Source organism: Palaemon carinicauda, chromosome 1, assembly GCF_036898095.1.
Source record: "Palaemon carinicauda isolate YSFRI2023 chromosome 1, ASM3689809v2, whole genome shotgun sequence".
Classification (NCBI taxonomy): Eukaryota; Metazoa; Arthropoda; class Malacostraca; order Decapoda; family Palaemonidae; genus Palaemon; species Palaemon carinicauda.
In genome coordinates, this window is record NC_090725.1 from 288,064,580 (window position 1) to 288,076,074 (window position 11,495).

Here is an 11,495-nt window from a genome sequence, read left to right on the forward strand (position 1 = left end):
TTATGTTAATGAAAAAGTAAAAGTTATTCCTAACTCTTGAGTTGATTTACGTGAAAGTTATTCTTAACTCTTGAGTTGAGTTACGTGAAAAGGCTTTGTCATTGGTTGTTAAATTAGAAAGCATGAAAACTACAAAGCAAATGTAATTATAATTTTCTGTTTTTGTTGCTACTTTTCAAAATGCCTGCAACTTAACAGAGAACAAGAATAAATTGACAGTAACTAAACCAGCGAACCCTTACTATTTGTGACGTCCAGAAAAGGAAAGCAAAATGTTGAGAGGAGATCCTTCAGGATTTGGTTAGTCTGGGGATGAAGTGTGAAGGATGGGTATTCTTCTTCTCTCCCCTTCACTCGGCGCAGTCTAACACCGGGGTTCCCAACCCGGGGTACATTTTTACTCTTCAGGGGGTACATGGGATTGAGATAATGGCCTGTAGGCCTACTACGCACTGCGTGGTGTGATCTGCATTGAGGTAGAATAACAGAATTGTATCACAATATCAATTTTATAGTTTCTCTTTTTCATTCTTAATTTTAGGGGTAAGGAATCTATATAATTAGAGGTACACAGGAATCTAGAAAACTAGAGGTACACAGGTATCTATCAAATTAGGGGAACATAGACAGCTATAGATACCCAAGGGTATAGAAGAACAAAAAGTGTGGGAGCCTCTGGTCTAACAGAACCAAGGTCTGCAGAACATTTATTAGTTGACCATTAAAAAAAAAAAAAAAAAAAAAAAAAATGATAGTTTCCAGTGGCCTCTTACCTAACGTGGCCTACGGTTATGAAATCTCTGTGAGGAATAAGATTTTCCACCGACCGTCAATTTGATTATCTTCTCTGAGATGAATTAGGAAAACGGAGGGAAAAGAGAATTCCAAAGTTTGAACCTTGTATTCCGTATGTGAAGAGAGTGAAATGAAGGCATAAAGAAGTATCCTGAAGTCCTTGAGTGAATTGGTAGCCTGACGGGAGAGACAAGGGTGCGTTGACTTCTATAGTTTTTGCAACTGCTTTTTTTTTCAAGTTAAGAGGAGAGTTGCTTTCCTTAGGCCACCCCTTGAGAAAATAATTCTATGGAGATTAATTCCTCTAGATCTGTTTTTGGGCCAGGGTATTTTTTTTTAATCTTTTGTAGAATCTAGAATTTCCATACCTCGTATTCGTGATTTTTTCCCCTTAGTATATACTCGTCTTGTCCTGCTTTGTCCCATCCCTCCTAAATGTGTCAATCATGTTCGACGAAATGTTTGCTTTCAGGTAGCTCTCTCTCTCTCTCTCTCTCTCTCTCTCTCTCTCTCTCTCTCTCTCTCTCTCTCTCTCTCTCTCTCTCTCTCCATATATATATATATGTATATGTATATATATATATATATATATATATATATTATATATATATATATATATATATATATATATATATATATATATATATATATATATTATGTTTATGTGAGTGTGTACATATACATTACATTATGCATTATGCCTGTATGTATGCATAGTGAGTAGCAGCAGTAGATGTATAAAAGCTAGAAAATTATAAAATCATACAAACCTTCAAGATGAAGAACTGAAACCAAGACACGTACGTATAAGGGGCTGTGAAACAGCCCAGGTTCATAATGAGGATTTGAGAACATTATAGTCACGTGGTCTCCCCCCCCCCAACTATACTTGAGACAATTACACCCCCACCTACCCCAGGATAAAATGGCAGCCCCATATATCGTCTCACCAGGACCAGTTAATGAAGTAAGATATAACACGTACAATGAGGCTTTGAATGCCAGTACGTGTTTTTTTTTAAATAAGCTTTCCACAAAATTATGTAATTGTTACGTATTGGAATTGGAGAATTTGTACTTAATTCAATTATAGAGTAGCTACTCTCTCTCTCTCTCTGTCTGTCTGTCTCTCTCTCTCTCTCTCTCTCTCTCTCTCTCTCTCTCTCTCTCTCTCTCTCTCTCTCTCTCTCTCTCTCCGTGCGTGCGCGGGATATTAATATTTTATAAAACCTCCAAAGCGAATAAGTAATCTGTGGAGTGGAATACCAGTGAAAATTTCTGATGTAAAATAACAAGACGATGACGACTTTAAAAGTGATTGATTGAAATACTTATGTACTATAGACGTATCTAAAACTGTTTTTATCATGGACACGTTGAATTTTGTTAGAAATAACTGGATAAGGGACATAAAATATGCCATTACAAAATACTGTATCTTTTCCTGGAAGAAGTCTAGCAATGAAAAGGGATTGAAGTGGATGTCTCTTTAGAACCCATTATTCAATCCTTTACCTCCTAACACTTTTAACACTGTTCTTTGTTGATGTTTCTAAAGGGACACTGGTAGTCCTTAGCTGCATACTAGGCCTACATCTTTAGGCTAAATATTCAATGTTATAATGAATGATGAAGCTTATAGGTTGGCTCTCCAGTTGGGACGTCTGATCATGCTTTAATTTCGTTAGTAATTAAACCTGTCCCTGATGTGTCATACTCATGGAAGATATAAAATCTCAAGCAGGCTGGAATGGTATTTTGAGTGATCTTTTGAATTTGAATCGGTCACAATTTAAAAAAAGTTGAGCCTGTTGTTCCCTTGAAGGAGAATCTGGTCAACATAAGTGATAGGTGCATCACTTCTCGTGTTCTAAAATATTGAGTAAAAGACAAACCCTGGTTCAATGATGATTGTAGACGTGATTGCTGGAGAAGTAGGAGGCCTATTATCTTTAAAAGAGTAACAGATCAGATTTAACATGGAATAACTATGCTCAGTTAAAAGCTGTTTCTGAGAAAGTATATGCTTCAACTGAAAAGGAATACAATTTAACCATAAAAGAAACACTTTTTGGTACAAGGCAGGAATATAAGTGGTAGGCTACACTTAAATCTGCAGTTTATGGTGTAGACGTAACAGTTCCTCCTTTACTTAAACCAGATGGCTCTGTCACTCACTGTCCAAAGGAAAAGGAAACCATTTTGGCTGATGTGTTTGACAGTAAGCAGAGTAAGAAAATCGATCTTCCTTATTCCTATTTTACTGAGGCTAAACTAACTAATTCAGTTTTTCGGTCCCATGAAAATAAAACCATCTTGATGGACCTTGATGCTTATGGAGGTTTATACCCAAATGGATTTTTTCCTTTAGTTTTTATAAAGACTGGTGATTTCTTAGCTCATATGTTGCCTGTAATTTTCGGCAGGCAAAAGGCTAAAGGTGCCTAGTTTCAGTTTCAGTTTCATTAGAATTGATGCTCACCAGAACGTTAACGGACAAGCCCAAATCTCACTGTGGAGCCCAACCACAGCAGTGGACTCCCCAGTAAAAAGCTTAAACTAACAGTCCCGGGCTGGGATTGATCTGCTGTTATGCGAATGCTAGGTGGACATGTTATCTCCGTACTAGCCAGTACAGAGAGTTGGTAATGTTACTCCATCAGGTAAATGTTTTGTAGCAGTTCCTGCCCTGCTGATTGCCACACAATTTCCACAACAATATTATCTGAAGTTTTTTAACGTATATTGGCAAAATGTCTGAATAGTTATGCCGAAGTTAATCATCTGTTCCCTAGTTTGTAATTTGGCTTTTGCAAAGGCCTTGGAGCATGTGACACCCTTCTTACTATTTCCAGTGCTGTACATAAATCTCTTGATTGTGTTGAGGAAGTTTGTGTGATTGGCCTTGATTTTAGTGCTGCCTTTGACTGTGTTAATCATGAGGCTCATGTTTTCGAATTCAAACAATTGGGAGTAGGCGAGTGTTTTTTTAGCATCCTTGTTGAATTTTTAAGTATAGATTTAAAGAGTGGTTGTTAATGGGTATGATGGGTAGTGTTCTTGCCCCATTACTTTTCATATTATATACACATGGTATGTGGTTTGGCCTGGAAAACAAGCTTGTTGCATAGGCAGATGATGCTACTCTCTTTACCTCAATCCCTGAATGTAGATCTGGGGTTGCTGAATCCCTTAATTAGAAAACCAGCTACAATTAGTGTATGTTGCAAATTATGGGACATGAAGCTGAACCCTAAAAAAACTCAAAGTATGATTGTAAATAAAGTCGACGACAGTGAATCCTCAACATCCAGATTTCTGCATTAATGATGTTTCTTCAACTCTATACTAATCATTCAAAATTTTAGGTGTGATTCTTTATTGTAGATTTACTTATGAGAAACAAAATTGGTCTGTTCATTTGCACAATGAGAAAGTCTTTTTAGATTTTCGATTATCAATATATTTTGAAGAAATATTTTAATTCTTTCATTCTGCCTTGAATTGAATGTGTTTGAGATGAAGTGTCTAAGGAGTATGGCTGGTGTATCTCGAGTAGATAGGGTTAGGAACGAAGTGGTGAGGGTGAGAACGGGTGTAAGAAATGAGTTAGCGGCTAGAGTGGATATGAATGTGTTGAGGTGGTTTGGCCATGTTGAGAGAATGGAAAATGGCTGTCTGCTAAAGAAGGTGATGAATGCTAGAGTTGATGGGAGAGGTACAAGAAGAAGGCCAAGGTTTGGGTGGATGGATGGTGTGAAGAAAGCTCTGGGTGATAGGAGGATAGATGTGAGAGAGGCAAGAGAGCGTGCTAGAAATAGGAATGAATGGCGAGCGAGGGTGACGCAGTTCCGGTAGGCCCTGCTGCTTCCTCCGGTGCCTTAGATGACCGCGGAGGTAGCAGCAGTAGGGGATTCAGCATTATGAAGCTTCATCTGTGGTGGATAATGTGGGAGGTTGGGCTGTGGCACCCTAGCAGTACCAGCTGAACTCGGCTGAGTCCCTGGTTAGGCTGGAGGAACGTAGAGAGTAGAGGTCCCCTTTTTTGTTCTGTTTCATTGTTGATGTCGGCTACTCCCCAAAATTGGGGGAGGTGCCTTTGGTATATGTATGTAATCTGCCTTGTTTCGAATATTGTTCTCTCTCTAGGCTTCAGCTGCTGAATCTCATCATAACTTGTCGGACAAGAACTTTCTGTCTATTAAATTTCTTATTCCTGATCTACATATTAATTTCTGGCACCATACATTCAGTTAGTTTTGTGTTTTTTTCATATTGGATAAGATTTTTCATAATTTTTACCATCCTTTGAATTTACTTCTTCCGAGACTATACCATCATGTACGTAGTGCTAAGCATGCAGCCTTCTCCATCATAAGGCTCAACACTACGCAGTATTCCAGAAGTTTTATTCGAGATGTGATCAAAATGTGGAATAATCTAATCAATCTGGGGGTTGAATTGGTGGAACTTCAAAATTTCTAACTTATTGCGAATGGTTTTCTATGGAACAGGTTGCCCTAAGTCTTATTTCAAAGTTCGTATATGCCAGATCCATTTTGACGTTGTTGGTGATCATAAAATATTTCATATTTCGTATTCATTACTTCCCATATATGGTTTATTTGTTGTTTCCTTGTTTCCTTTCCTCGCTGGGCTGCTTTCCTTGTTGAAGCCCTTGGGCTTGTAGTATCTTGCATTTCCAATTAGGGTTATAGCTTGGCTAGTAATAATAACTCTAATATAAATATTGACAAATTCAATTCTGGAGGTCGGATCAGTTACAAGTTTACTGATGACTTGCAAATATAAAAAACATGCTCTGAAGATAACAATTGTCTTGGTAATCATTTACATTTCTCCTTATATTCAGAGCTGAGAAAGACGTACAGATCCCCCATGTATGGATCTTTACCTAAGTTCATTAATTAATGTTAAATATGGCATTGTCATTTATGGGTATGATAGTTCTTTATACATTTGCATAAGATATTTTATAATTCAGACCGTCCTTTGCATTTAATTCTAAATCATGCCTTCTCGATCATAAGGCTCAATACTACATAGTATTCTTGAAGTTTTATTCCAGCTGTGACATATTGTGTAATGATCTTCCTAATTGGGCAGTTGAATCGGATGAACTTCATGAGTTCAAACTTGTAGCGAATGTTTTTTTATGTTGAACACGCTGTCTCCCATCATAATTTACATACGACATATCTGTTTTAACCTCTTTACTGATCTTGAAATATTTTATAGAGAGTATTCATTATTTCTCGTGTAGCTTATTTGTTTCCTTCTATTCTTTCCTCTCTGGACTATTTTTCCCCTTTTGGAGCCCTCGGGCTTAAAGCATCCTGCCCTTCTAACTAGGATTGTAGCTTAGCTTGTAATAATAATAATGATAATAATAATAATTAGGATTAACGTACCTCCGGCACTCACAAAGCTTTTTGTTTATGAAATTTTGCATAATAAACCAGGCCGAAGTGAAGCTAGATGTTTTTACATTATTTTTCTTATTCTGTAATTGCTGTTGTATTAGAGACCATGTAAATAAAAAAAATAGCAGCAAGAATATCGTTTTATGTGAATAAAGTATATTTCCTACAAATATGTGTATCCGTCCGTTTTCATTCCATTAAGCTTTGTGTAGTCATTTGCACGTGTCAGAGAGAGAGAGAGAGAGAGAGAGAGAGAGAGAGAGAGAGAGAGAGAGAGAGAGAGAGAGAGAGAGAAATTAGATTCTATAGAGTGACAACAACAGCATCAGAGCATCTCACTGCAAAGGTCTTCTTCATTGATCACTTTTACTAAAGATGTAATGACTCGACAAACAAACTTAACGTACGTACGTACTGTATGCATAATACATCGTATATATATATATATATATATATATATATATATATATATATATATATATATATATATATATATATATATATATATATATATGGACACATACACACACTAGTGTACGCGATCCGTCAAAATGATGGCTAAATATATAGATAGATATCCACACACACACCCACAGACGGGTAACGCCCTCTCCCTTTCCTGAAGAATGGGGAGAGACTTAGTTATACGTTTGGCAATGTCGCTAAGCTTGACTGGATATTATATATATATATATATATATATGAATATATATATATATACATATATATATATATATATATATTTATATATATATATATATTTATATATATATATATATATATATATATATATATATGTGTGTGTGTGTGTGTGTGTGTGTGTACAGCATATATATATATATATATATATATATATATATATATATATATATATATATATATATATATATATATATATATAAAGGTAGATAGCGATATACTGTAGATAGATAGATAGATAAATGTAACCAGACAATTGCTCTCTATAATATATGAGACGTGTGTGTGTATGTAGTTACATAGCTAGAGATGTAGTGGTAATTTAGTAAAGACATGATTATACAGTAGTGCATCATATGACGTCTCTTTGTTCCATCCGGGTAAGAAAATCCGTTTTCTACTCGCAACAAAACGTATGAAAAGAAGCATTAGCTCCTTTACATTTCCATCAAGGCCCAGATGTTTTTTTTCTCTCTCTCTCCTCTTTGCATGACTCTTTAGTCTTTTCATTCTGTGCGTTTTTCTTGTTTGAATTAAGGCTGTACCTTATGAAAGCTGGATGTGCCTCTTATCTTTTATATGGTTCGGAATAAGCCATTGTTCGTGTGTAAAGTTTGTATAGAGGGCGATAACACATCTCAACGAAAACCGCAGGTTCATCCATTTTAATCAGACGATATACCGTAATCATTTTTGATAAATGTTGTATGTTGGGACCTGAGCATTGTTACAGTATGTGCTTCCACATATCATGTGTATTGCGCAGTTATACAAGTTATTGATGATGCGTGCATTTCCATTGGAAAATTTGCTTTGAACCGAAGGTCGTTTTAATTTCCTTTTTAATTATTTCAACTAAATTACCTTGCTTTTAAGCGAATGTTAACAAGAAAAAAATATGTTTAGTTGTTCTGGACCATCAAAGACTCAATATGTCTAATTGATAACACTTATCAGATAACACCTGTGTGTGTTTGTTATCATATGGTGTTACGTCGAAGTTAGTGTGAAAGAGGGTTTCTCGTCGCCATGGCCGCGGACTAAATCTCACGTACTTCGGTAGTGTCAAATCTGTGGTTCACAAGTGAACGTGTCTAGTGTGAGAGATTAACTCTATATTTACTTTAAATAGGCCCTTATAGTATCAATTATGTAACCAAATTGCTGTGTATGCATGTGTTGTTCTTTCCTAGTGGCCAAGTAAGACTCCCCAGCTTTAGCAAGTGCCTTGAAATGAAACAATTGCGTGTAAAGTAATAAGGGAAAGAGCCGGAGAAGGCAGGAAACACTTTTCGTCATGGTTCTCGAAGGGAGAGAGAGAGAGAGAGATGGGTGAAGGGAGAGTGTTTGTTCGTTCGTGGAGAGGCACCACGTCTAGGTAGGGAGTGGGAGATAAGAGACTCCCTGGATGGGGTACGTGTCTTAGGGGATGGGCATGGGTTTGGTGAAGCTTATTCCTTTACGTAGATGCCGAGCCCTGCCCGACCCCGAGGAGACTAGGCCGTCATAATACTGTAGAGAAGAAAGTTGAATGCTTACAACTTTGGCCTACGTGATACAACGCCACACGCCTTCTAATATCTCAGGATTGTTTTAATTTTATTTGCTACATTACTCACAAATTGAAAGAAAGATAACTTTTGCTTAATAATTATCTAAAATCGTGTTTCATCGTTACATCAAGTTTTCATGAATCATAAGGAGAGAGAGAATTGGGTGGAATCCAGAATTTTCAAAGAGGAAGAATTCGGTCACGTGACTGCCATGCAAGAGTTACAAGACATGACCATATGACGACTTCATACGTTATGTACTACAGTATATTATGTGTCGATGAAATTAATATTATGTAGTAATTCACGCTGAATTTATTCTTCGCTGTGTCATTGTTTGTTACATGACTATAACTCGAAAATAACAGTTGTTCATGTCAGTGAATGTAACTGCTTAGTGTCCAAAGTGAAAGGTTTTTTATTCGCTGTGTAATGTCTCCATCTTCATTATGTTCATCGGTGTTTCCATCTTGAGATGTCTTTGACTTGAAAACCTAAATTGTTACACCAATAAGAAAATTTCTAATTATTGAAATCTTAATAAATTTTACATATTTTGTAGTGTTTTAACGGATGTTTTTGAGAGCTTCGCCTAGATTATAGCAGCATTTATTCCATTTTACCATTGAAACGTAAAAGAAAAACCATTTGACAGCAATGACAAAGCCAGGCGGTTGATTATGATGCATAGGAATTCTTGTTGTCGAGTCATGAATTTTCTCATGCATAGATCCACACTATGGCAGCAAAGAAACACTTCAGTGGCCAGGGAGTGCCGTCATTCAATCCTATTTTGTTTAGGGAACACACAGTCTTGGGTGCTACTATAGTGTGAGGTCTACCGCCATATGTCGCCTACCCAGGTAGAGGGTGAGGTCTACCGAGTGACCAGCTTCTATTGGCCTTGCTCGCACCAAGGCCATTCTATTGGCCTTGGCTCGCACCTAACCATAAAAAACGTGACCTGCCACGTGAACTGCCCATATAAAAGGAAGCAAATCGAGCTTCTAAATCTTGCTACGGGCCGACCAAGGGAATGGCCCATGCCAACGAGAACTGTTGGCTATATTCTACAGCAAGCAAGCAAGCAAGCTCCTACATAAGGACGCTAAAACGATGATTCTGTTGGTCGTCAGCTGTTCCAGTCTCATCTTGATAATTTTTGCTGGAAGGGGATGAGAAGAAATTCCAATGATCTATTTGTGTCATTCTTAGAAGATGTACGAAGTGTCTCGCTAGAATAAATGTATGGAAATATATGATAACATGTTTGATGTACGAAGAGTGTATCGCTAAAATAAATGTATGGAAATATATAATAACATGTTTATATTTACCTTTATTCCTTTTTTTTAATGTAATTAGAAATCCAATGATCTATTTAAGTCATTTCTAGATATGTTTAAATTAAGTGTTTATTGCTTAAACAAATGTATGAAATGTGTTTTATATATGAGGGACGAATAATTCAGCAGTAGACCTCACGCTATAGTACGAACGGGAGGTAGACCTCACGCTATAGTGTGGTAGACCTCACGCTATAGTAGCACCCAGTCTTGACTGTAGTAGTATAGCCAACATCGGGATTTCTCGTCCCCAACGGACTAAAAGAATAATATACCATATGTGTGTTATATACACGATATTAAATCTTCTCTCTAGTTATTGTTTAATTCTAACCTCATTTGCCGAGTTAAGCATGAGCCATCTGTGAATAAAACTCCCTTGTGGTTTAGGACTGATGAGATGCTTGTCCCCTTTGTTAAAGCAGCAGATGTTTCTAGATATTCCTCATTTGTTTAAGCAGGGGATGTTTCTAAATATTCCTCATTTGTTAAAGCAGCTGTTGTTTCTTATCTTTATAAAATAGTTTTGCCTGCATTTGTTTGAATGGAAATTCCAATTTTAACAGAACAATCTCATTACAAAAGACCATAGTAAAATGAAGTTGTTAAACAAATATGAATATGTTAATGGCCAGCTGCCTAAAGTGCTTATATGACGTCGCTATGTGTTATTTATTTATTATTACTGACTGATCGATTCCAAGGTCCAGAGAAATTCAGAATCTATCCTCTCCTAGTTGTACGTTCGTAATCAGGATTTGACAAAAAAGTGGGCCCCTTGATTAAAGTTTGTGATCTCCATCACTGGTGCATCCTAGACAAGTGTGTTTGAATTCACAGCTCTCTCTCTCTCTCTCTCTCTCTCTCTCTCTCTCTCTCTCTCTCTCTCTCTCTCTCTCTCTCTCTCTCTCTCTCTCTCTCTCTCTCTCATTTTGCAGAAGGGTTAGAATTCGAATCTTGATTTATCAATGAATTACCTGTGTGACTATTTTCCTCCGTCAAAATTTCTATTTTGAAGCCGGAAGTTGGACGAAAAACCAGAAATATCCAAATTGAGAACAGAAAACCAGTTAGCCTGAAGATCGTTAGCCCTTCTGGTTACAGCAGTTGGTCTCTAGTCCACCCTGTGCAAGATCAAGTTGGTAACAGCGGTATGCGAGCGAGGGAGGGGTCACGGGTGGCCGCGCTGCGAGGCGATCTGCTTGTAGGCGACTCGACTTGGAGAATTGGCGGGGTTACTTTAGTGCACTCTCAAACATCTTAAACTTGTTTTCTTGTAAGAAAGATATAGAGAGAAGTTATCTTTCACGTACACTTTTCAATATTCTATCTAAGTAAGTTTATATTTCTATTAGAGATGTTCTTGATCGTCCATGTTTTGTTTTTTTCTAATGGAGCCCGGTTTTAGGGAAGACCTATGAGTTCTATAATCAAAACAATCAATTTGTAAACATTTCTGGCGAGTGCTGTACCCGTCTGTCTATTTAGACGCCATCAATTTCTTACTGCTTCAGTCCTTCGATTTATTGTCTTCAGTAAGATGAATTTGCCAACTAATTTGATTCTTGACAAATAACGAAAGCTACAGCTTTGCTTCAAAACCAGTCATGTGGACAAGGTTATTAATGCTCGAGCTGACGTAAAAGATAAGCTCAAGA

The 11,495-nt window shown here is 37.0% G+C and overlaps 1 protein-coding gene across 2 annotated transcripts in view; it reads left to right on the forward strand.

Moving 5' to 3' along the window:
- The first annotated feature begins 7,939 nt into the window (after positions 1-7,939).
- SNF4Agamma (SNF4/AMP-activated protein kinase gamma subunit) overlaps positions 7,940-11,495 on the forward strand; it is a 68,866-nt gene continuing 65,310 nt past the window's right edge. Inside the window, exon 1 of one of the 2 annotated variants that reach the window (XM_068391963.1) lies at positions 7,940-7,997. Coding sequence is in view for 1 of the 2 variants with exons in the window: in XM_068391956.1 (XP_068248057.1) it covers positions 8,113-8,138 (26 nt within the window). In the remaining variant the exon portion in view is untranslated. Of the gene's footprint in view, positions 7,998-8,097; positions 8,139-11,495 lie in introns of those variants that run through there. The other variant, XM_068391956.1, reaches the window with a different exon arrangement.